This window comes from Sceloporus occidentalis, unplaced genomic scaffold (genome assembly GCF_023333645.1).
Source record: "Sceloporus occidentalis isolate IW3139 unplaced genomic scaffold, rSceOcc1.0.p SCAF_2, whole genome shotgun sequence".
Taxonomy (NCBI): domain Eukaryota; kingdom Metazoa; phylum Chordata; class Lepidosauria; order Squamata; family Phrynosomatidae; genus Sceloporus; species Sceloporus occidentalis.
Genome location: NW_028316982.1, coordinates 99,304,717 through 99,331,685, shown reverse-complemented (window position 1 = coordinate 99,331,685; position 26,969 = coordinate 99,304,717). Strand labels below are relative to the sequence as shown.

Here is a 26,969-nt window from a genome sequence, read left to right as displayed (position 1 = left end):
GATATAATACATATTATTTTAATATATTATATATATAAAATATCTAAAAATTATATATATATATATATATATATATATATAATATTATAATATAATATATAATGAAATTATATATATATATATATATATATATATAATATGTTATGATGTACTATACTATAATTAATAATTATAATGTATTATAATTAACATAGTATTTATTTACATATTACTCCTATGAATTTACTGGGGCTCGAACCCGCGACCTTAGGAAGAGAGAGAGAGAGAGAGAGAGAGAGAGAGGGAGGGAGACAGACAGACCGACAGACACTTGACGCTACGTCAACCGCCACCGTCACGCGCCTTACGCTTATGTGGGCGGGGCTTACTCGCGTGGCCACGCCCAGGCAGGACACGTCAGCGCGCGAGAGAGCAGAGCCGCGGTGGCACAGCAGAGAAGCCTCTCTCGCTCGCTCTTTCCCCCCCTCCCCAACCGGAAGTAGATTGTACGTACTTCCGGCGTGGAGCTGGCGGCTGAGGAGTGAGCCAGAAGAGAAGAGTGAGAGAGCTTGAGGGAGACAGAGAGAGTCTGAAGCGCCGAGTCCGGTGAGGAGAGGCTCCGTTGCTACGGAAGCCGGGGGAGGCGAGGCAGGGGGCGGTGGGGCCGTTGGGCCTGGCTTAGGCCTGGGAGGGAGGGAGGGAGGGGAGGCCGGGAAAGTGACACGCAGGCGAGGCGGGAGGAGGGGTCTGGAGGCCTCGGCCGCTTTAATCATCCATTCTGAGAGCGCTTTAACTGCCCTGGCTCAGTGCTGGGGGATCATGGGAAGTGTAGTCTTGTGGGACATTGAGCCCTCTCTGTCAGAGAGAGCTCTGGCGCCACAATAAACTCCTAGCACTGAGCCAGGGCAGTTAAAGCGCTCTCAAACTGTATTGTTTCTGCCGTGTGTTTTGGACTTGGGAGGGGGATGGATGGATTGGGATTAATAACCATAGCAATAGCAAGTACATTTCCCTGCTGCTGATCAGTGCCCTTAAGCACTCCCCAAGTGGCCTGCAATGTGTAATAAGCTAAATGCCCCCAACATGATAGAGACCTAAGGAAGGAGGCAAGCCTGAGTCGACCCTGGAGCCCTTGGCTGGTATCGAGTTGGCAATGAGGAAATCAGAACAGTTAAAAAGTTTCCCCCTTACTTTGGATCAAACATTGATCAGGACAGAGACTGTGGTCAAGAAACCAGGAGAAGATGAGAAGGACAACTACGGTCCTAAAGTGTAAAGATATACAACTGAGCACTAAAGTTAGCATCACCCAAGCCATTGTATGTATGGACATGAGAGCTGGGCAGGGAGGGGACGATTGGGATCTAGGGTGTGCATGTTCTTGTTTTAATTTTAAGCCGCCTCGATGGTCTTCCACAGACAGGCAGGGTACAAATAAAGCTCTTACTGTTTTATTACTTGTGGAGAAAATGGATAGAAAGAAAACCCACTCGTTTGGGATGCAGTGCCGGAGAAGAGTGCCCAGGATCCCATAGACATCCCAAACGACAAACAAATGGGTCCTTGCGCAGAGCAAGCCAGAAATCTCTCTAGAAGCCCAGATGGCAAAGTTGAGGCGGCCTTACTTTGGCCACTTCGAGGGAAGGCATTAGGAAAGGCAGTAATGCTAGGAAAGGTGGTAAAGGTAAAGGTAGTCCCTTGACATAAGTGACTGCAGGGAACAGTACTCACCTCTGTTACTAAGCCAAAGAGCCAGCGTTGTCAGAGACTACTCTGTGAGCATGCAGCCAGCATGATTGCACAAAACGCTGTTTACCTTCCCACTGGAATGGTACCTATTTATCTACTTTCCAACTGCTAGGTTAGCAGAAGCTGGGACTAGTGTGGCGCCTGGGCCTTGAACTACCAACCTTTCAATCTTGCAATCAATAATGATCATGATAAATAAAATGTATTTATATCCTGCTCCTCCACAAAATGCACACAGCATTAAAATATACATTCCCAAAGCATCATTCCCACCCACCTGTTAAAATACAATTAAACAGATTAGAATTAAAACATAGTTAAAATTGACAGTATAACGATAAACAGTGGCTATAGCAAGGTTGGGTAAGAAGCAGGATTTCCCTTTTTGGTGGATGGGGATTTATTCAGGAAAGGCCTGCTGGAAGAGATCTGTCTTAACAGCTTTCTTAAAGCTGTTTAGGGTGGTAATATGAGGGGTCTCATCCGTCAGGCCGTTCCATAATCTGGGAGCGATATCTGAAAAGGTCCTCTGGGTGGTCATAGGCAATCTTGTTTTTAGAGGCTGTGGCAAATTCCTGCCAGAGGACCTGAGTGTGTGGGGTGGACTATATGGCAGGAGGCAGAACTGAAGATAGGTTGGACCCAAGCCATTTAGGGCTTTATAGGTAATAACCAATACCTTGAATGGGCCTGGAAACTAATAGGCAGCCAGTGAAGGGATCTTAAGATTGGTGTTATATGGTCTCTTCTGGATGTGCCTGAGACCAGTCTGGCTGCCATATTCTGTACTAGTTGAAGCACAAGGGTAGCCCCGTGTAGAGTCAACAGAGTCAGCGTCTTAGAAAGAGGTCTAGGTAAATGGACCTTATTAAGAAACTTGTGGGTCTTCATTTCATAGGAGTTGAACGTAGCAGTGGAGAACAGGAGGGCTTGGAGGCTTCTCATCCATGAGTTGAGGTTGACTCAAGGGCAGTTAACAACAACAATCAAGGGAAGGCAGTGGCAAACCTCCTCTGAACAAATCTTTCCAAGAAAACCCCACGAGCCTTAGAGTCGGCCTAAGCCAGAAGCAACTTGAAGACACATAACAACCCCAAAATAATTGCATTCAGGGAATAAGCCTTTTCGAAGCCTCCCCCTTCTTGCCTAACTAGTTGTAGAACTTCATTGTTTGGATTACTGAAGTAATTTAGCTGAAGCTCTTGGGACAGTTCACAATGTTCTCCCAGAATGCTGAGTGTGAGTATGCCTCTCACCACAACCACCCTCCCTCCTTTGTTGGTTTTATTCCTTATGGTAGTGTTCCCTTTCCCCTTGTGCTTTTCAAAAAGCGTGAGAGATTACTGATAATACAGTACAGGCAATACAATACCGGCAGTACGGTATGGCAGTACAGTGACACCGGTCTGTGTAATTGTTGGGTTGTTATATGGTTAATCACAAAATAGCAACCTGACCGGTTGAGGACAAAAATATAGAAAAGAACAGGGTGGTTTTTCATGCAAACATGGTGAGTTGTCATGAGGATTTATAGGCTTTTAAATCATTTAGGGCCCTTTTGTCCACTACAGGTATTGTTTTACAGCTCCTCCTGTCCTTTACCATTGGTGATGGTAGGATGCGTTCTGGAAGTTGAAGTCCAAAACATCCAGATGCCCCAAAGTTCTCCATTTTGGATATAAGAGGTCACTTTTAAAATAACCCAAACACTTGAGGATTAGGGTTCTCTAAAACCCATGGCCTCTGTTCCAGAAACCCTGGAAGTTCATTTACAGTATACTTCTATGTATGCCTACTTGGAAATACGTTCTGTTAGATTAATTAAGGCTGCATCTGCGCTGCCAGACATAATCCAGTTTGGCACCATTTTAACTTCGATAGCTCAGTACTATGTGTTTCTGGGATTTTGAGTTTTGTGACATATTTAGCCTTCTCTGTCAGAGCTCTGGTGCCACAATAAACTACAAATCCCAGAATTCCATAGCATTGAGCCAAACTGGATTAATTCTGCTAGTGTGGATGCAGCCTGAGACTCTCTCCCAGAGAAATGTATAGGAACGTTGAGAATCCTGTGGTCCTCCAGAAAATGTAGGATTGTCGTTCCCAGCATCCCTAGACATCATAGCTAATTATGAGACGTGTGACAACTTAAACGGAACAACACTGTTATAGCCACCCAGATGTGTAAGTCTTACCTTTTGCATTCTGTACATGCTGAGAATTGATTTTGGACACATTTTTCCAAACATTTTCTAGTCACGGAAAACAGCTTAATGGGTTTGTCTAATTCAAATCAGGTTTCAATTTGGGCCTAGTTTCTAGTTCAGATTTATTCAGTAATCTTTTTGTGGAGGAAAGGAGAAGTCATAACAAAACCAACAAGCTGCAGCCTAACTCTCAGACAACATTTTAACCTTCTTCATGACATATACCATGCTCTGCGATTCAAACCCATGTTTTATTGTAACCAGAATTTTTAAATTTGCTGGTCCAAGATAAATTAATGGAATAATCTATATTCTATTTATTAACTAAATAGTGTTGTGTTAATACTGCAGCTCATTAGTATTCTTTGTAAAAATGGTATGGAGCATGGGAAGTCTTATAGTGTGTTATGAGAAATTTGGAATCGAGAACATTTTTTCTCCACTCTCAGGAATGTTTTATGTCTTGCTTCCTGAGCATATTAGCTGACAAGGAGCAGAGCCTATGTGTTGTGTTTACCACATTTACACAGTGATAAGACAACTGACCCATAGTTCTCTAATACTTGTCATACTGTTTAGAAAGCAATGGTCTTAAAGACCTGCCTCCTTACATGAACCTTGAATTGCATAAATGTCCGTATCACATAAGCTTTCCAGTCTTGTCATTTATTGTGTATTTTGTAGCATCGTAAGTTTTACATAAAGATAGTAGTGAAGTTCAAGAAGCTTTGGACAGATAGGTTAAGTTTCTGTCAGAACAGATTTTGGTTATCATAGTGGTTCTCATAACCTATTATTTCTCTCAGTTATGTTAATAGAGAGACTCAGTTAAGAGTATAGAGGCTATTTTATAAGCTGTTTAGCGCATATATATATATATATAGTGCTGTTTGAAGGAGGAAGTGTTGATTTGTCTTCAAACCTGTGAAGACAGGTTTACCATCTGAACAGATACACCGTTCAGCCTCCTCTTTCTGTCAGTCTTTCTATGTCAAATTTTAATTGTTAGTTTTCTAGCTTGCAGGTAAGTGTAATGGTTGAAATTTTTTGGTACATAGCCAAGACTCTTAACCATGTGTGTGTGTGTGTTTTTCTAGGCAACTGATTTTTCACAATGTCCTTCATATTTGAATGGATCTACAATGGCTTCAGCAGTGTGCTCCAGTTTCTAGGTAAGGCTTGAAATATTCAAATATAAGCAGCTCTCTTGATCTTATTGTTAACCTAGACATGAAGTGGTAATTGAAGTAGTTGTGGTTCATACTGGCTTTCACACTAGCAACTACTGATAACTGTGTGTTTTGTCATCCATTCCATCACTTTTCTTTTCTGCACACCACATTACAGATACAGTGGTGCCTCGGGTTACGAAATTAATTCGTTCCGCTGTCAATTTCGTAACCCGAAAGGCTTTCGCAAGCCGAATTCCCATAGGCGCTAATGGGGAAAAGCCGCGATTCCGTGTGAAATCGCGCAGAAAAGCACCAAAAGTTTTTTCGTAACCCGAAAAAACTTTCGCAACCCGGAACAATAATTTCCTATGGGTTTTTTTCGTATCCTGAAAATTTCGTAACCTGGGTATTTCGTATCCCGAGGTACCACTGTACATCCATTCCACAGCTGGTTAAAGCATGATGTAATATAATTTCATCTGTTAAAAAAACCAACAGCAATCAATCTAAATTGATATCCTACAGCCCTTAGTTTTTTTTAGTTGAATTTCTTATACTTGGCAATAATATCTCAAAAATCTCTGACTTGATCTCTTAAGAGGCAAAAGAAGAAAGAAAGAAAGAAAGTCACCTACGAGATTGCACTTTGTCCATATGGCTTAACCTGCATGGATTGGCAGTGGCTCTCCAGAGTTTCACATTGGAGGCATTCTTTGCTGTAGATGGAGAAGCCAGGAATTGAAAATGTGATTTCTGAATGTATATGCGAATGTACAAGAGCTGCACCATAGTTTACTATTCTAGGAGGCTTAACAGTATGCAAACTAATGCACAGGAGCAAGAGGCAAACCAACATGAAAAAAAAGAAGAGTGCTAAACTAGGTGCCTATAATAGAAAGTAGTGTGTTCTGTTTTCAGCAGTGTACCAGTTAGAAAACTGAGTATATATTCATATTCATGTATAAGTCTAGAAATTTTAGGCCTGCAGCCGCCCCTTTTACAACCATATTGGGGCCGCGGCAACCACACGCTGCAGCCCCAACCTGGCATTTGCAGGGCAGCGCCAGAGGAGTGCCATGACACCGCACACCATGTGGTGCAGCGCCTGGCATCACACCGCCCTGGGGCAGGGTCGAGGTGTGCGTCATATGGATGGCACGCCCCAACTCCACGCTCAGGGTGCTGTTTTGCAGCAGTGTGCACAGCCCCTTATTCAGTTATTCAAAAAATTGACCCCAAAAACCTGGGTCCGACAGTGTAAGTACTGTACTTTTAACTCCTATCAAAAAAGGGACCATCTATTTCTCTGAGTAGAATGGTGAAAGGCAAGCGTTTAGTCCATCCAGGGAGAACCTAAAAGAGGCACCCCCCTCACTGTTGCAGCATTGCTTCTGGCATTGACGCTTCCTCTCAGAGAATCTCTGAGACAGCAGAGGGGGGTCTGTGCTTCTTTTAGGTTCTCCTCTGTTTGAGGAAACACTTGCCTTTCACCACTCCACTCTGAGAAGGGGGTAGTTCTTTTTTTGATAAGAGGGAATATCATATTTTCACTCTTGCCTTTGCATCCTTTTCGCAAGTGTGTGTTTTCTTAGCCCCACCTACATCTGGTTGCTTCCCCCACACATCACAAAGCCATCATTTACTGTAAGTTCTCTCTTCATTCATCCAGCCTTTAGGGTGAACACAAACAGTTATGGCAGCCACAGTTTTGTACATTATTTGGCATTGTTTTCCTTGGTTCATCATTTACATCCTTTGTTAATTCCCTAAGTTTTACTCTCTATTTATCCACAAGTCATATTTTGGCCTCAAAACCTGCCTTCGACTTAAACATGAGATCGACGTATACAAAAGGATCTATAGTGTGCTTTTTTAGACAGTTCTGAATATTGTTATCTGTAGCTTTTGAAACTGCCCAGAAACATGGATGTTCCAGAGATGGTTTGAAAAATATGCTTATTCTTACAGTATGTCACAAATCCAGTCTTTTTTATATATTCTCTTTTCTTTTGTGTAGGATTATACAAGAAGTCTGGAAAGCTAGTTTTCTTGGGTTTGGATAATGCAGGCAAAACCACTCTTCTGCACATGCTTAAGGATGACCGATTAGGTCAACATGTCCCAACACTGCATCCAAGTAAGCTTTACCTAGCTGTGATTGGTGTTATCTGTTAGCATCCTTTCAAAATTGTGTTTCATGTTAACAGTCTTTAGAACTTGTTCCAGATTTTTAATAAAATTGCTTCATGACAGCATCATTGTCTTGATAGCACCATGCTCTAAGATTCTTAATATGTATTTACTGTTTAATATAAAATGTATGTTTTATCTGAAGTTTTAGAAATTAAGGTTAACAATAATTCCATATCATGTGAAAAGTTGAAAGATTTAAGGAGTCACTTCGGACATTGTTGATCCTTAAAGTTTAAAGTCTTGTAAGGCTTTTCTGTCGTAATTACTATTCTTATATTTGAGACAGTACACACATAGCCTCTGCTTAGGCTCATAAATCATTTCCCATTTTCTGGAGGACATGCCCTGTGATAGCTAAATTCTGGAAGTCACTTCATTTTAAAATTAGTGATATATTAAAGTTATATTTTGAGCTTTCACCAGAATTATATCTGCTAAATATGATGCATGGAATTAAATCAGAGGATAGGTCCAGATTTTGGAAAATGATCTTATACATGGTGTCAGTTGCACGAGTCTTAATTGCACAGAAATGGAAATCAATGGATACACCAAGTTTAGATAATTGGCTATTTAAGTTGCTTGACCTCTATGAGCTGGACAAACTTTCACCTGTAATGGAAGGACAAAATTTTGATACTCATAAACAAACTTGGTAAGTATTGATAGATTACCGTGAAAATTCCTGGAGTTATACTAGCTAGGGCATTAAATAAAATAAAGGAATAAAGGAATATGGAAATACTGAAGAATAAAAACTCATAAGGAATACTGTTACGCTAGAATCTTTGAGAAACTGATAAATATTAAATGGAAAAGAAGTGGTTAATGTTAACAAGTATCTTGCACAATACCTTGACCGGACAAGTGGAAGAGTAACGTTATATATGGACAATATTATAAATGGGAAGTGAATGTATGGGTTGATTTGTTTTTTTGATATTGTATTTTAGCGAACTGGATTACTTTTGCAGGAAGTGGTGAATTATAGCTATATATGTTTGTTTATGTTTTTGTTTGTTTGGTAGTTGTTTTTTATTGTTTGTTCATCTGTTGTTTTCTAGTTTGTAATATAATAAACACTGTAAAAATCATTTCCCATTTTCTTTAGCATCAGAAGAGCTGACAATTGCAGGAATGACTTTCACAACGTTTGATCTTGGTGGCCACGAGCAAGGTAGAAATTGTTTCTTTCCTTGTGACTAGCATTTGCTTCACATTTTTGTTTTTACAGATGTTTCTTACCAAGGAATTTTTACTAGCTAGACATGCATAAACGGTCCCCAGGAACACCTTGTGAAAACTGATGCCCTCCGTTATTTTATTAATTGAAGAATTACAAAAGAGCTGCTGCAATTATTATAAAACCTGTGAGGTGAACTATCCTCAGGGATAGTTCTGTGTGAACTGTTTTTCTCCCTTTACTAATTCTCCTTATTTCAGCTGAGAAGTGATCACAAGTCTATGAAAAGTCTTATTGCAAAAATACCAATAATTCATTTAACAGATGTTTTAGATTACTGTGCATATTTGTGAAGGATATGCTTATTGTCAAAAGGATGAGATCATAAAACAGCAATAGCCACTTGCTTCTGATAGCAAGGTAATATTTCAAATTTTCTTAGGGCACACAAACTATCCATTTTATCCTCCTTCAGGTATGCAACTTCTGCCACTGTTCCTTTTGTTTTCTTATAGCTCGCCGTGTCTGGAAGAACTATCTACCAGCAATTAATGGGATTGTCTTTTTAGTGGACTGTGCAGATCACACACGTCTTATGGAGTCGAAAGTGGAACTTAATGTACGTAACTCCATACCACCACTAAAATGCAAATGCCATTACACAGCATAGTCGTAACCTGTGTAAAATATCTTCTCTGTTTCTTAATAAATTAAGGCCATATGTGTGAGAGGATGGGAGAAATCTAATATTTGAATTAGGGGTCAAGAGGGAAGTAAACTAAGTGCTGCTATTGTAAAAAGTGGCTTTGTACTATAGTATGAGAATGTAAAGATCCTGCAAAAGGAAATCCAGGTGTCACTTTCAGTAATCATTAGCAAGAAAATTATTTCAATAGCATTTTCTGATACTGAAGTTGGAATATTTACTGTGAATCATTGTTTGCATGCTGCATATACTCTGTGACATGCAAGTATTTTTCACCCTTCTCATTAGGCACTAATGACTGATGAAACAATATCCAATGTGCCAATTCTTATCTTGGGTAATAAAATTGACAGACCAGAAGCTATCAGTGAGGAAAAACTGCGAGAGATTTTTGGGCTTTATGGACAGACCACAGGCAAGGTAAGGAGTCAAAGCTTGGTTCAAAAAAAAGAGAAATGATTCTGTATTACAAACTTTATGTCTTTTCTGGCAGTGCACTGTATTTCAAGATTCACACTTTTTAATGGCTTTTAAATTGGCTTAGAAAAATAAGTAACAAGCTTTCAGTAAATTTGTGTATTGTACATATAGTTTTGGTATGGGATGTTTTTCAAAAGATGAATAAAGTTTTCAAGGTTAGCATATTACATTTTCATATAGTAGAGTCCACTTGATCAGATGCATGAAGTGCCGTAAATGCTTGTCTATAAATTGAGAAATTTATGCCCAGAAATTGACCCTAAAATCCCAAGTCAACTTATTTGTGGGGCAGTATGGGAATGTGATAGCAGCTCTTTCAGATTTCCCCATGCAGTCAACAGAGCAGTTTATTTCTCTCTTGTGCCAAGCAGAAAGAGTCCTGGGTGATAGATTGCTTTTAAACAAACTTTCCCTCTCCCACCCACTGTCTGGGGAGTGAAAGACAAAACAAAAGCTGAAATGATCAAGCAAAAAGCCTCAATTAGAGTCTCTTTTGCCGTACACACACTGAAGGAGCCTCCAATTTTTACCCTTGACTTAGCCACAGTTCATGGCAAAATCCATAATTTTGGCCCCAAAACCTGCACTTGACTTACACATGAAGTCAACTTATAGCTGAATATTAATGGTATTGCCTTTTGTTGATGGATATACAGTGCAACTGTGCCATATTTGGCCGTCCCATACACGGCTTTAACCTTACGTGTAAGGCAAGCCACAGCAGGAACAATGGCGCACGCCTCCGTGCTGCATTCACTGCAGCTTGCGTGGGAACGTGCCCCCATTTTTTTCCAATTGGGCATAAGCATACGTGATTTTTGCATTATGCAGAGAGGAGGTTCGGAATAGCTCCCCCTCGTATGGAAAGGGCCCACTATATGTACAGGGATGTAAGGGAGGATGAGAAATTGCAGGGGCAAATGGGAAGGAATTTAAAAAGGACAATTTGTGACACTCCTAGTAATGGTTACTTATAAACAATGTGGCCATTCACAGAGTAATTGGTGACACCTTTGTAAAGGTAGAAAGGTTGTGTTAATAAAATACCTCTTGTAGGGTTTTAAATGAAGGCCAAAGTCTTCATTTAAAGCTAAGAATCAAACTGTTTTTAGCAGTTTCACTTTGCAGGTACTGTTCTGAGGTATTTTTGAAGAATGCCAACTTTCAGATTAAGAATAGTGTCCTGGAAGAGTGATTTTCCCCCCTGATTCTAACTGTACTCCTGCTTAGAGAAGAACCATTGAAATGAATGAGACTTGTCACAGTTGACTTAAGTCATTGATTACAGGAGCTATGTTCTAAGTAGGATTTAGACCAAATTAGTCTTAGGCCATTGATCTTCATGAGTTCATGGCATGAACTCCCATGCCTGGGGAGCCTACTTTTCCTTGGGATACACAGGCCTTAAGTAGCTCTAGAGCAGGTGCAAAGATCATATCAAACCACTATGGCTAAACATCAGGAAGCCTGATATGTTTGCCTTTGACCCTGTACTTGAACCTGGAGTCATTGTCATTGAAGAATCCAGCAGCTAAGTCTTGTGAATGAATTTTTATTTGACTCTCTAGGGTAATGTGCCACAGAAGGACTTGAACACACGCCCCATGGAAGTGTTCATGTGTAGTGTACTGAAGAGGCAAGGCTACGGTGAAGGTTTTCGTTGGCTGTCACAGTATATTGACTGATATTGGAGAGACAGATCTACTCCTGGACTGGTCCTCTTCACAGCTTCCTTATGGACATTTCTATTAGACGTGGAAGGCTCTCCAACCATATACAGGCAATGACCAAGAGACTCCTGTCTTCAGTTACCCTACATCACAGTGGTGACACAATTCTTTTTCCTTTGTCTTGGAGATTACATTCTGTACACTGGTGCAAGTTGTCACTTCTAGTGCCCATTGTTTCCAGTGGAAACCATGGCTTTCAGTTACAATGGGGCTGGTGAGGTGGAATGTGGAACTCTGCACTCAGCACTCTAGTGGCTGGAAAAGAGATCATGTCTCACCACTGTGGCCAATTGACTTAAAAGAAAGCAACTATATTTTTTAAAGTGTTTAATGTAAATTTTGTCCCTTTAGATTGTTTAAGTTAGCATTCATCTTGTTTGGGCCAGAATCTGTTAGGATTTTTTTTTTTTAAATTATTTAATAGTTCCCAAATGACTGAACCAACTATCATGATATTCAAATGGAAAGATGGGTTTAATTGCCCTGTAAGATGGTTGTGCTGTCACACTGTTTGATCATGAAGATGGTGCTGTTGGGACTGATTTGTGCAATGGTTTTTCCTCTTTCTTTGACAGAGGTTTTAGTTGGGGGAGGGAAATGGATCACTTACATAGAGATACACTTGCTCTAGCTTTCCATGATGTCATTATATTTAGAAGTCTGAGACATGGTTAATCACTTTGGCCCACCTCTAAAAGTTACTGTCACTCTCTTGTCAGCAGGCTTTCTTCTTTGCAAGCACCAGTGGAAGGACTTACGATGCAAAATGTTTTGTGTTAGAAGCAACTGCTGAAAAGAAAAACAGTAAAAATCATGAATTTTGTTGGGTTATTATAGCATTAAATTTTTCCAACAAGTGCATATCATAATGCTGTTAATGTAAACTAACCGTGTTTCTTTTATATCCAACAGAGCATATGTTTGAAGTTTCATTAGTTGCCTAAACGTTTTCATTTTCAGTAAAACACACAGGCGTCCTTCTCCTTTAGGGGTGTGTGATGGTGCTTTAGTTTGAAACTATTTCTAGTATTCACTGGCAAGTATATTTCAGTCTATGGGAACATGTGACTCAGAGTCTGAAAACAGTTGCTTGCCTACTCTGTTACAAAAGATGAAATGCAAAATGGCAGGGTATCAGATATTGTGCCATGGGCACTTAATTCTTTTAAAAAGTATAGTATTGCTAAGACATAATGGTAAAACACAGGATGATATGGTTGTTAGCCACTGTGATCTAGTATCTTGTCTGAAACATCAAATTTCTTCAAAGACAAAGAAGCCTCTAACGTAACAATTAACAATGGAAACTCCCAGAATTTGTTTGTGATGCTGAAAATCTATTTACTTTAACTTTCAAGTCTGCCACTTGTTGCCCATTGCTTTGTGCTGCCGTTGCGTGTCAAGTGACCACATAGAGTCCTCTGAAATACATAATGCATCTGTAAGACAGGATAAATTTACTATTTCTCTGCCAGCAGGAAAAGCTGAATGTACTGGAAACATGATAGTTTAATTTGTACAGGTTGATACTGTCTGATATGTAAAGGTTGATGTACTCCCAAGGTAGTTTAAGCTGGATTGTCATTGAAAGAACCCTGAGACAGTAGACTATTCTTGAAAAGGATGACTAGGCAATGTCTAATTAGCATCAAGTGGGCTCTCTTCCCATTTCTGGAATGTTAGTAATTCTAGATCTGTTTGCAATGTCTTTACTTAAAATGGATGCATATAGCGTCATTATTGAGTTCACTTTTAATCTCTGTAAATACCTTCGGGTTTTGCATAAGAAGTTTTTCAAATCACCTGTGAATATCTCCTAGGTCAAAGTGCCTATGAGTGTGGTGCCAAGGAGTTGTAGTGAACACAACAGTCACAGAAGCCCCACAAATACTGTTGATCAGATGCATATAATGTAGCCTCTTCAGTCCTGAGCATATAGTTTTCCCCATTTGGCAATATAGTAAAGGGATCCGGAATGGATGTCTCCTCTTGAAATAATATGACTCCTGGTGACTCTTATCAGAAGTGGCATTCTCTGATTCCATGCTAAAAAAAGAAGACCCAGTACACAAGAGCTATAGGATTGATGCCTATTATAAACACAGCTTTCTGTGAAGGTGGTGTCCTAACCACTGGAGAAAGCAGTTGTGAATAGCTCTGACCTGTTTCGTCATCCCCGCCCCCGCTTGCCATGTATATTGTCATCAGACAAGTCTAACTCCTCACAGCGTATGGATATAAAGTTTAATATATTATTTAGAAATTGGATTGCAGATTGGAAAATTGGGAGAAGTGTGTCATTCTGTCAGCAAAATGTTTTAATTTCCCATTCCTGGAAACGTTAAACATGTTTGCAGAGAAAGTTTGTCTGTATCCAAAACATTTTAATAAAAGTTTTTTTAAATACAACAACAACACACAAATCATATTCACATGCAATGGGCTGAAATTGCTACAATCCTGTTATCTAACAGTAAGCAAGGAATGGCATATACAGTGCCTTGGTGTAGAAATATTCTGGATCCAGTGTTCTTAAAGTTTAAATCAAAGGAATAAATGTAGTAGCCAATAGAACACGTGATGGCCATTCAGTAAACAATATGTTTAAAACGTTTATATAATTTAGGAGTTATATAACAACCATTGAGGGAATTTATAGTTATATCATCCAGCATTTAAGTATTTTAAGCCTCATATTGACACAGTTCTTTGTTTCAGAAGGGGGGAAATGTGGTGCTGCTTAAAAACAGTGTATTCCGACATCTGTTAAAAGCTTGATGTTGAGTCAAATGTTAAACGAGAAGTACAGTTAGAACAACTCTATTGTGTGTGTGTTATATCTGCATATGATACTTCAGCCAGTTCATTTGAGTGGCCTTCTAGAGGAGAAGAAAAACTAAGACATGCTGAAATAAGCAGCAGTGCTTGCAGTCTGACATCGGAAGAAAATTCTAAGGTGGGCAAGCATGAAGATTGCTCTTACATTGTCCAGTAGAGTATTTTTTCCAATGATGATTGATATTTGTATTCAAAGTGTGTGTATTCCTGTTTGTGTATCACCCATCATATAATGCCCATTATCATTTTGGGATAGAAAGGGTGTTGCTACTATCTGAATTTGGTTTGAAACCTTTCTTACTGATTGTGATCATAGAAAGAAAAAAGATGCTGATTTGCACATATATTGGGGTATGTGTGAAATATATTTATTTATTTCATTTCTATGCTGCCTTTCTCCCAGGAAGGGACCCAAGGTGGCTTACAAGATAAAAACATTTTTAAAATGTCACAGTAATTTTTAAAAACAATTAAAATCATTTATTTAAAATAATAGAAGATAATATAAAAACATAACGTAAGTTAAAAACATATCCATGGCATAAGTCAGAGGCAGGGTATGCTTCACTCAGAGATTTGGAATAGAGTTTGGAAGTGACCAACTCCAGTATTCCTGGGTGTCAGGTTTTAGATTCTGGGACTCTTCGGTGCCCACGAAAAACAAAAGCAGAAGTTTACTTTGGGTTTTGAAGCATGGGCATGTAGGGATTAAAGATGGCTGGGAAGCCTGGCATGTTGTTAGAAAGGACAAATGGCAGAAATGTTCAGTGATGAAGGTTGGTGAAAGAAGCTTCAAACCAACAACTGGAGAAACCCAAGCCACATTTACCACCTCCACTTACCAGTATATGTTATGTCTAGAAATATATGGTGGGTCATGCTAGCCAAGGAGAATGATAACAGTAGAAATATGGGTTTTAGGTCAGGAAATAAGCAAGAAGATGCCACTCTTATGCTGTAACTTGATGCCTTCTTACTTGGGGGTAAGCCCTGTTGAAATCACTAAATATGATGTATTGTTTTTCCCCCTTTTCTGGAAACAATGAGAGTAGGTGGATTTTTTTGTAGAAGAAAACGTATCTTTTTTTAAAGTTTTATTTGCAGCCTTAGGCATATATGTTCAAAAGTAAGTCTCCAAATTTAAAGGGCCATGTAAATGTCCATAAGACTGAAGTCTTAGTCTCTCTCTCAAAATATGTATGTGTCCTATTAATGACAGAAGCTGTGGACATTTTTATACTAACTCTCAAGAGTTCTTCACCTCCTATAACAAATGCAAACAGCAGTTTTGTGGTAGAGTTGGTTGTAGGATTCTGGGAGTTGTAATCTAAATCAGCTTTTTCCATGCCCATTTTTATTCATAATGCGGATTGTGTACTAATAAAAAACGTTGGTTTTGGCGCACATTCACAAGGCCCCAGGAGAAATGGGTCTGGATTCACCTGAGCAGAATGAAGCTCTCTATTCATTTCAATGTCCTTTGAGAGTTCATCTAGGTCAGTGGTTCTCAACCTGTGGGTCGCAACCCCTTTGGGGGTCGAATGACCCTTTCATAAGGGTTGCCTAAGACCATCGGGAAACAGCGGCAAAATTACAGTGATAAAGTAGCAACGAAAATAATTTTATGTCTGGGGGGTCACCACAACATGAGGAACTGTATTAAAGGGTTGTGACATTAGGAAGGTTGAGAGCCACTGTCTAGGTGGTTTTTCCTATTGATTTTCCACTCTCCCTCCCTTTAGTAGAGTCATATTTAAAAGCAGTAAGGAATTGCTGAGGTTTACAGATAAAGAAAAGTGAGCCAGCGTGGTGTAGTGGTTTGAGCATTAGACTATGACTCTGGAGAGAATGGTTCGATTCCCTGCTCAGCCATGGAAACCCACTGGGTGATCTTGGGCAAGTCACATACTCTCAGCCTCAGAAAACCCTGTCATAGGGTTGCCTTAGGGTCACCGTAAGTTGGGACTGATTTGAAGGCACACAACAGCAACGTAGACAAACGAAACAGAAATACTTATTTCAGGGCATTTTTAAAAGGATTTGCCACCTGATGTCTATTCTCTTATAAAACTATTGTTTTAAAAGGCATATTTTTTTAAGAATCTGTAACGACTGTGAGCTGTCTGGGGATGATGGGAGCTGCACTCCCAAACAGATCCGGAAGTCACCAATTTGGAGAAGGCTGTTTCTCAGAAAATTGGTGTTGAACAATAGGAAAATGTCCTGGCTGTGGGTGGAAAAACTGTCTGAGTTGGGCATGCAGTTTGTACCTATCAGGAACAGCCACATAATACTGTATGTGTGTATATATAGTCATTTCTAATGTCCAGGGCTCCAGTCCTTTTCCTGGGATGCCTGGCTCACTTCAAAGGAATATATAGAAGAATGTCTGAGGTTACTGTAGCCTGAGTGTTTGGAGGTCAGCACTCTGAATATACTCCTTACTGTTATGACGAACTCTTGATACTGGAAATAAAGTCTGACTAAAGGAGCCAGCCTGGTATGGGTGTTGGAACAGGGTCCTGGAAACCAAGTCACACTCTCTCAGCCTCAGAGGATGGCCATGCCAACCCCCCTCTGAACAAATCCTGCCAAGAAAATTCCAAGATAGAGTCGCTATACGCCAGAAACTGCAACAACTTCAACAACAGACGGGTCTTAATCCAAAATTTTCATCCACACTGCAGAAACAACTCACTTAGATACTGCTTCAACTGCCCTGGCTCAATGCTAGAGAAACCTGGGAACTGCAGTTTTGTGAAACATTTAGCCGCCTCTGTCAGAGAGCTCTAGTGCCACAACAAATTACAATTCCCAGGATTCCTTAGCACTGAGCCAGAGCAGTTAAAGGAGTCTCAAACTGGATTATTTGTGCACTGTGGATGACTTCCCCTTAAGCAAAAGTAATAACCTCCAAGTCGGGGTTTGCATCAAGGCTGCTAAAGATCCATGGGGAGAGGTGGGTAATAAAAATTATTATTATTATTGTTGTTATTATTATTATTATTATATAACATACTATATTTAATAACATGTATATAATATATTAATACATATCTATTTTATATATAATATACTTACTATAATATTTATATATAATTTATTATTGTTGTTGAATGTGTATAATATATTTAATAATAAGTATATTATTATTATTAGAGTTTTTTTGGAGCCAGATCCTGGGTAGGCCCTTGAGCAAAGGGTGCTTGTGTGTGTCTAGTGTGTCCATTTATTGAGCACAACTTGGGAAAGTTACTTTCCTAAGTACATCCCCCCCAGGGCCTGGTCTAGCCATCCTTTTCTCTGCTGCCTCATGGGAGTTGTAGTCCAGAAAAGAGTAACTTCTTGTGCAGCCCAGGAGCCAATCTGGGAGCACGCTTGTAGCGTCAGTGTTCGCTCCAGCCAATGGGAGCTCTCCTGTTGACGTGGCTCAGCTCAGGAGGAGGAGATTCCCTCTGACGTAGCTGGCTCTCAGTCAGCTGGTTCCCATTCCGGATCTAAAGCCAAGGGAAGCCCCTTTGTTCCTCCAGTGATGGGCGGCAGGGAAGCAGACCCAGGACCTGTAAGTTGCAAGCAGACCCAGGATCCCAAAAGATCCCAGGAGTGGAGGGGATCCCAGAGATCCTTTCCCCTCCCAAGGGGCTTAGCTGGAAACAAGGGGGGGACCATACAAGGCACCCCAAAATGGAGGGCATGCAAGAAAAATGGAGGACACTCCACAACAAAAGCTCAAACACACTCCCTAGAAATGGGAATTCAAGCTTCTGAAGTCAGGCTCACAATGGAGGATGGTTTGGACATTCCTCCTGGACAGAAAATAAAAGCTAAGAAACACTCATATAAATATCAATGTTTCCTAGTCATGCTCCAAATGGAGGACATTTTGGGATTACTCCTGGACACAAGGTTGAAAGGTAGGACAGGCCCTGGAAAAAGAGGACATTAGTCACCAGATGTCATAACCACAAAGGAGGACAAGGTACCACAACATGGAGGATATTCAAGAAAAATGGAGGACATGACCAAATCAAAAGCTAAAAACATTCCTATAAAAATAAATTTGTGCTTCTTAGGCTCAAAATGTGGACATGCCTTCTGGATAGGAGGTTGAAATGGAGGACAGGTCCTGGAAATGGAGGACCCGTGTAAACCCTGGCCAGATGTCCTAACCACAAAGGAGGACAAGGTGCCACAAAATGTAGAGCATTCAAGAAAAATGGAGGACATTGAAAAATAAAAGCTAAAAACCACTCATACACATGAATTAATTTCATATGGTCTATTACATACACTGTATTTTGTTAAGTACTCGGTTGTATTTTTTGGATGAACTTATTTTCACTAAAAGGCCTGTTGGCTTGCAATATGCTTCTAGAACTCTGAGCAAGACAAAGGCTTAAAACAATACCTTACTAGCAACAAACCCTTGACTGAATCTACATTTCAATGATTCCTTCCATTTGTCCACTGTGCTGAAACTAAGGTGAAAAGCCTTTCTCCAATTGCATTGTGTCCTCAGACAGTCCATTGCCTAACATGTTTGCTGTCCTTTTTCACTCTGAGAAACAAACCCACCCTGAGCTCTGGGTGCGAGTCTTGTCTGCTGCTGCTCCTAGGAAAAAGAAAAAAACCTAGAAGGATTTATCCCTGTTTGCAGTGAGAACAGGCTGTCAAGTATTTTTCAAAAGGGAACAGCAAACATGGTGTTACCCAATGGGCTTCTTAGCCATGCTCAAAATGGAGGATATTTTGGAATTCCTCCTGGACGTGAGGTTGAAATGTAGGATGTGTCCTGAAAAAGGAGGGCATCTGGTCACCTTAGCAGGGATGCTTTCCCAGCAGGCACACATCTTGTAAGTTGCACACAATTCTTTTCAGCTCCTGGATCCCAAAAGATTGCAGCCGTGGAGAGGATCCAGGCCCCAGGGCTTTAGCTGGCAACCCTGCAACTCCTATCTTTGCAAGCTCTTTTAGGAAGCTTTGGGTTGCATCTACACTGTAGAATTAAAGCAGTTGGACACCACTTTAACTACCCCCACTCTATCCTACAGACTCCTGGGATTTGTAGTTTGTCAAGGCACTAGACCTCAGACCAGGCTGAATGCTTCACCTATCCACATGCATCTGAGCAAGTAAGCTCAAGACTATGAAAGCTCATGCTGCCAATGTCTCTCTTGCTCTCCAAAGTGCTACAAGATGATCACTTTGTACTATGTCTACAGATCCCAGGATTCCACAGGATGGAGCCATGGCAATTAAAGTGGTATCAAAGTGCCACCGCCCCAAAAACTTGGAATGACTTGCCGGAAGAGATTCACCAATTATACTCATTGGAGGCTTTCACAAAGGCGACAAAGACCCTTCTCTTCCGGCAGGCCTTCTCAGATTGATCATGCCCAGAACCAATTGAATCCACCCTCCTTGCCACTTTCTCACTCACGGATTGTGCAATAATTTTGATGTTTTGTTACATATATTTAAACTATGTTTTATTGTTTAATTTTAAATTGGGAGGGAGGGTCAGGCTAGGGTTTTGTGGGTTTACTGTTTTATCATTGTGTATTGTATAATCATGTTGTTACCTGCCCCGATCCCCAAAACGGAAGAGGCGGAACATAAATAAATATTTCATTTCATGCATTTCTGTGGAAGAGATGTTGGTCTCACTCCCAAACTCCTCTTCCCTGCATTTTCCTGCCTTAGTCCAGTTCCATATTGAATTTCCTTTTCCTCCCAGGGCTGCTGAGGCAGACGGTTTCTTTCCCTGATGGCTGAGTCTCTGCGCTTGATAGCCGGGAAGGCTGGCTGTGTGGTCACTGTCTCACGTTCCCCTGACAGCAGTGAAGCCGTGGGCGCTTTGTCCGAAGGGCCCTGGAGTAGCAGCGGCGTCCTCTTGGCTCCTGACCCGGGCATTGTCCTCTGCCATGGCTCCATCTTCTCCCCTTTCCTGCTGGAACCGGAGCATCTCGACGTGTCCCAATGCAAAGTACTGCTGCCTGAGAGCTTCTCCACAGATCTCCGAATCCAGGTGCTGGGCACAGAGGAAGGAAGCAGTCAAATTCCCTGCAGGAGTTGGCTAGGTGGTGACCTGGGAGACAACATCCCCGTGTTGCGGTTCAACCCGCTTTCCAGTCTGCAAAAGACTCCCAATGGCCTGAAGCATCGGGAAGCCCAGCTGGTTCTGATGGCCCCCTGCCTGCAATTCCAGGAGGCTTTTGCCAAAATCTTCACTGCTTCCGACCAGTGGCATTTTGGTGGGAATGAGGTTGGACAAGAATCTGGTTCTGCTGTGGATGACATGCGTTTCTTGCACTGGTTTGCTTTGCTGAGAATCAAGGACAGCCATCTCCCTGGTGCTGGGTGGCTGAGCTGTGTGCCAGCCAAGTGGCTGAGGAAGGGGGACCCGGTCATTACCTGTGGCTCCCCTTTTGGCGCATTTTGCCCTGACATTTTCATGAATACCCTCAGCAAAGGGATTGTGAGCAACTTTGCTGGAGAAGGCAATGCCCTCATTCTGACAGATGCCCGCTGCTTGCCTGGCACGGAAGGCGGTGGCATCTTTGCAATCTCAAAAGCTGGATTCCACTTGGTTGGCATAATTGTTGCTCCGCTTTGCTGGAAAGCCAATGAGTGGGTTGGTCTGACTCTGGTTTGTGCCGTCGACTGCATTCTGGAAAATATTGGGAGTATCCTTTCTGGACCCCCTTGGTTTTGCCAAAAGTGGTTACGCCCCATGGCACTGGCAGCTAAGCCTCGTGATGGTTTGATAGCCAAAGATGGGCTTGTTCAGCAGATGTTAGCCACTGTGGTTCTGGTGGAATGTGGACCAACCTGGGGGTCTGGTGTGATGGTGACTTCAAGGCTTGTGTTGACCTGTCGACATGTGGTCAGTGGTGCCTCTAGCGTATGTGTGAGATTACAGCCCCATCTTGGAAAGTAAGTCTCAATTCTTAGACATGTGGAACAGGGCTGGATGACAATTACAGTGGGCCCTTGGTATCCACTGGGATTTATTTCCAGGACTCCCCGTGGACAGCAAAATCCATTGATGCTCAAGTCCCATTAAATACAGTGGCATAGTAAAATGGTTTCCCTCATATAAAATGGTGAATTTTTGGAATTCATATATATATATTAATATTTTCAAGATGTGGATGCTTGAATCCATGGATAAAGAATCCATGGATACAGAGGGCCGACTGTACCAAACATTCCTTGTTAGTCTTTTGTGCTACTTGGTTTAGAGACCTTGTGTGTATAAGTGCACATTGCCCTAAATTTTCTTTTGAACTTCCTTGTTATATTGTGATTTCAAAATCAAGTTTATCTCATTTAAAAAAATGAATTTAATTGACTTTTTTGTATTTTTTACATCTATATCCAGGGCATTGCTTACATGTCCATAAAACACATACGGTACATATTAATGGCTAATACAGATTTCCAACAGTGTGTATAATTCAGGCCCATTTGCTCCAGTTTGTGTAATATTAACACCTTGTGATCTCTTCCAACTCTACGATTTTATGATTCTATGTGGTGGCAAATGTATATAAATAGGACCCTAAAAGTATTTGTCCTCCAGCAACCTGTGCTCCTTCAAAATGAGCACATCTATCTTGATTTGGAGACTTGCGACTATTAGAGAAGGGATGGCAATTTGTCATTCTCCAGATGTCATGGAACATCAGCTCCCATAATCCTTCATCAGCCATTGGCTAGGCTGACTAAGGCTGATGGGAATTGCAGTGCAACAACATCTGGAAGGCTGCAAGCAGCTTCTTTTTATTTCACTGGGGCATTAGATACGAGCCTTTTACAATGTGCCAAACCAAAGGGGTTTGCATATATCTGTCTTTTGAACAGAACTACCATTTAACAATGTCAAAGGCTTTATCTGCATTGCAAAAATAATGCAGTTTGACACCACTTTAACTGCCATGGCTTAATGCTGTGGAATTCTGGAAATTATAGTTGTGTAGCTCTCTGATAGAGAAAGTTAAATGTCTCACATAACTACAGTTCCCAGAATTCCATATCATGGAGCCATGGTAGTTAAAGTGATATCAAACTGAACTATTTCTGCAGTGTGGATGCTGCCAAAGTAACCATTTGTTTTTATATTTCCACATCCCTGAATTGGGAAATGTTTTTTTATTGTAATTCCTAGGATTGTCCAGTTGTTGGCCATAGTGGTGATGGGATTCTGGGAATTTTAGTCCAAAAATGTAACAGTTCCAAGCTTTGCTGACATATTTTTAATTCTTGCCTTCTGTTTGATCTTAGGGTTTCTGTAGCTAAAGGAAAGGTGGTTTTTGCAACGAAGGACTCTTCTCCCTATGATGTTGCTCTGGTGGAGTTAGAGGAAAGTTTATCCACTTTTGCAGAGCCTGTTCTTGCATCAGAATTTTGCCCAGGTAAGACCTGAGCAATTTACTTAGCTTGTTTTGGTCCCATCCTGGATCTATTTATTATGTTTATTTCCCAGCATAAATGAAATAATTCCTTCTCTGGGGCAGAAAGAGGACCCATGTAAACAATCTGAATTTACTAAATGGAAAACCTGCATGAGTTTCTTTTAATGTGTGGGAGGATTTATTTCCTTTGGTTTAATTTTGAATAATACTCCATGCAGTGATCATTTGTAAGCCTAAGTACCCTAAAGTCATCATATCCTGACGGGTCTTGGAAGCTAGTGGGGCCAGCCTGGGTTGGTACTTGAAATGGGAAGCCATCAATGAATACTAAATACTATAGGCTATATTTCAGAGGAAGGAACTGGTAAAAGCACCCTGGGATATTCCTTGCCTAAGAAAACCCTATGAAATTCATGAGGTCAACAGCACTTAACGGTGATCATTTGGGACGAAGTACATATAAAAGAAGAATGAAAGTACATCGTATGTACATGACTAAAACCAAAGGCAGTTCAATATTTAAATAAAATTAAGCTCTGTTCCCAAAGTCTTACTCTTCTTTCCCTGCCCTCTGGAGGCACCCCTCTGGCTTTATGAAATACTTCTCGTGAAATGGGAATGAGATTACAAGGGCTCAAGAGGCCTCAAATTAAACTCAAATTAAAGAGTATTGTTCTGCAACACCACATCACATTGCAATGATGTATAACCAAAAGCAGCGACTCAAAATATCTTAATGCTCAAGACACAGGGGAAGTTGGCATCTCACCTCCCTTCCATGTCCCAAAGTAAACAGGACTAGCAGTTGAATCTTACTTTTCCTTCTTCACATCCAGGCTATACGACGTACACAGCTCAGCCCCCCAACCAAAGAAAATGGGCAAGAGACTCTGGAAGACTGGCTGGGGAGAACTCGCTTTGCAGGCAGTTACTTCATTATGGCTGCTGCCACACAGCAGAACTAATGCAGTTTGGTACTGCTTTATCATGGCTCCATCCTAGGGGATCCTGGAATTTGTAGTTTGTTATGGGACCAGAGCTCTCCCACAGAGAAAGCTAAATATCTCACAAAATTACAAATCCCAAAATGCCTTAGCATTGAGTCATGGCTGTTAGTGTTGGTGTCAAGCTTCATTAATTCTGCAGTGTAGATGCAGCCTTTGACTAAATGATTTGGCTGGCCTCTGTAATGAAGCTTCCCCTGCCTCTTCCCCATTGTAAAATACTCTTGGGAGTGTTGCACGGGGGATGTTACTTGCCAGTTACTTTTCACTCTGCAGCATTCTCTTTCTTGCAAAGACAGTGATGAAGGAAAACATTGGCTTTTGTTTTTTCCTTACAAAACTCCTAAATACTCCAATCTCCTTCTAGCCTCACTGCTCTGCAAACTGCCCACCCCCAGAATGCTTTGCACCATTGAAAGGGCTAAAATTATACTATCAATGTGATATCATAAAAGAGGGGGCTATTGAAGTATCAATAGCATTTTTAAAATATGTATTTCTTTGCTATTTTCTGTTGTGTGCATTTCCTTCATCTAGGTGAAGAAGTGAGTGTTGTTGGCTTTGGTGTCTTTGGGCAAGCCTGCAGCCCATCTGTAACATCAGGGATCCTTTCAGCTGTGATCACTGTGGAAGATAAGCCTGTGATGCTTCAAGCAACCTGTGCGGTTCATGGTGGCTCAAGTGGGGGAGCTCTCTTTGCTAGGCGCAGTGGAAAACTCCTAGGTATATAGTGTACTGTCTCTCAGTCTCTCTCCCACTTCCACCTCCCATCTCCTGATCTCACTGGGCAAGCATAGAAATCATTGCTAGAGAGGAATTTAATCTTATGTGAACTGCCGCTTTAGTTTTCTTGTAGAAGTCAAGTTTCTAGCCCTTAGAGTTGAAAGGAGTGGTTTAAAAATAAGCATGTGGGGCCAGATCAGGAATCCCATTTGTCAAGACTTGGGGTGTATCCACACAACAGAAATAAAGTGATTAGACACCACTCTAACGGCCGTGACTCTGTCCTATAGAATACGGGGATTTGTAGTTTGGTGAGGCACAAAATGTCTCTGATAGGCCAGGCTGAATACCTCCCCAAACTACAAATCCCAGGATTACACAGGATAGCAAGCAGTAGCAATAGCAAGTACATTTTTATACCGCTTATCAGTGCACTTAAGCACTCTCTAAATGGTTTACAATGTTTAAGCCAATTCCCCCAACAAGCTGGATAATAGTGACCTCAGAAGAATGCAAGCCTGAGTCGAACCTAAGCCCCTGGCTGATATTGAACTCACAACCTTGTGGTTTGAGAGTAAGTGGCTGCAGTACAGGCATTTAACCACTGCACTACCAAGATGGAGCCATGACAGTTGAAGTGGTATCAAACTGCTTGATTTCTGTAGTGTGGAAAAACCCCTGGTCTTCATCACAATTTCAGGATTTTAGACGAGAGAATTGATAGTAATCCTGAAAGTCTTGGAGATAAGAAGCTCTACATTCCTATGCTAATTCTGCCATTTTCATTTTATTGATTGCTTTGAGGCTAGTATCCATAGCAACTAATATCATTAAAAGCAATAATTAGTGGAATCAACAGTTAATAATAGATGAAAGAGCAATAGCAGCAGATAAAATAAAACTCTTTAAAATAAATTCATATCCAAAATGCCTGCATAAACAGCAGAGGGAATCGTTTGGATTTCAAAATTCGTTTTAATATAGCAATGTCTGTTGAAATCTGTGCTGAAACAGCTGGAGGAAAACATGGTTAGTTGTTAAGTCTGATGGGAGCCGCAGTCCAATACCATTTGGAGGGCTGCAGGTTTTGCACGCTTGGTTTAATATAAGAGTAGACAAAACTTGGATCTCCAGGTATTATTGGACTGTAGTTCCCAGCATCTGTCTAGGAGCGATAGGAGAGCCATCCAGTGGCATCTCAGTTATCTACCCCTTGTTTAATATTTGGTGACTGTGTAACTTCTTCTGAGGTAGTGGATGATGCATGTTTCTGAGTGTGTAGATGTGTGTAGATGTGGGGCAAGAATCTAACACAGTTGAAATACTGTAAGACTTAGTTTTTCTCCTCTTCTCTCCTCCTGTCCCGGTGCCCATCTGCCCTGCTCCAACTACAGGTATCGTGGCCAGCAATACCAGGGATAACAGCATAGGTGTGACGTATCCACACCTGAACTTCAGCATTCCCATTACTGTCCTGAAGCCAGCCATTTTGGAATTCATCCACAACAGAAGCCTCCGTGCCTTCAAGGAGTTAGACAGGGTGGGTGACAGGATCCAGGTTGTTTGGAGGCTCCAAAGAGAACCAGAAGAGATACCTCTCAGCAAGTTGTGAGAGTCTTCAGAAGCAAGAGGAAAAATGTGTACAGATCAGCCACATGAGGGTGGGAAGCTCCTATCTCTAGACACCCAACTAAGTTATGAAATGCACATTAAATTTTGGAGCGGCTTGCTTTGTGAGGCATTGGATTTGGTTTTTGCAGGATTTTCCTCACCTGAACTCAAGTTTGGAAATGTTTCATTTTAAACTACAACCCCCATAATCCCCCAGCCAGCATGGTCAGTAGCCATGCTGATTGGGGAAGGGCATTCTGGGAGTTGTAGGCCAAGAAAGCAACTTTCCTGGGCTGTTTTTAAAAACCTTTCTGACATTTTGAGCAATTTACCTCTTTCCTTAAACTGGGTATAGGGAACTTAGGGAACAAAACAATCTTGCCAGTTGTTGAACGACAACAGTGTTGTGGTTGGATCAAAATCCCTTGCCATCAGGCACATTGGCTGAGTCTTCTGGGTTTCTAGTCCAAAACACTATGAAGACCCCAAATTCCCCACTCCTGCCTTAATTCTTTCACCATGGCTGCCTCTTATCCCCATATGTGTTTCCATCTAGTTGCAGCCATCTTGCTGCAAAATCCACCTTTTTGTGTGTGTGAAGCCTCTAGTTTTATCCCATTAAAGCAACATTTCCTTAATTTTACTATGGTGTTCAATAATTAAAGTTACAGATGATGGAATAAAATAATAATAATAATAATAATAATAATAAGTATTAGCTTTTATTGGTTGATGTTCAGTGTTTCTTATTGCCCACCAGAAAGTGCCACTGTTCTGAGCAACTTTGTACGCAACCAGGAAACATATTCAGGGCTAGCAGCAAAATGCAACAAAATACGAAATCTACAAGAGCACAATATATTGGGTGGCTAATTGAAATGCACAAAACACATCATGCAAGGTTTCGATGCTCTACTGGCAGCTTCATCAGGCAAAACATGTTTAAAAAACATACAGGAGAAGAAAAGTGGTAATGG

General features: G+C 41.0%; 2 protein-coding genes across 3 annotated transcripts; both read left to right on the top strand.

The window, feature by feature from the left end:
• The first annotated feature begins 335 nt into the window (after positions 1-335).
• SAR1A (secretion associated Ras related GTPase 1A) lies at positions 336-14,581 on the top strand. The gene is made up of 7 exons (XM_089510416.1): positions 336-585; positions 5,033-5,107; positions 7,125-7,244; positions 8,412-8,477; positions 8,999-9,102; positions 9,478-9,609; positions 11,238-14,581. The coding sequence occupies exons 2-7, from the start codon at positions 5,050-5,052 to the stop codon at positions 11,352-11,354; spliced, it is 597 nt and encodes a 198-aa protein (XP_089366542.1). The 5' UTR covers positions 336-585; positions 5,033-5,049; the 3' UTR covers positions 11,355-14,581.
• A 3,126-nt stretch (positions 14,582-17,707) lies between these two features.
• Positions 17,708-26,650, top strand: TYSND1 (trypsin like peroxisomal matrix peptidase 1). Of its 2 annotated transcripts, XM_089510415.1 has the most exons (5): positions 17,708-17,799; positions 19,975-21,173; positions 22,524-22,654; positions 24,196-24,381; positions 25,776-26,650. In XM_089510415.1, exons 2-5 carry the CDS (start codon positions 20,005-20,007, stop codon positions 25,991-25,993), a joined length of 1,704 nt encoding a protein of 567 aa, XP_089366541.1. In that variant the 5' UTR covers positions 17,708-17,799; positions 19,975-20,004; the 3' UTR covers positions 25,994-26,650. The 2 variants fall into 2 exon arrangements, with proteins under 2 accessions (XP_089366541.1, XP_089366540.1); XM_089510414.1 differs by lacking the exon at positions 17,708-17,799 and having other exon boundaries at positions 17,806-21,173.
• Positions 26,651-26,969: the final 319 nt, after the last annotated feature.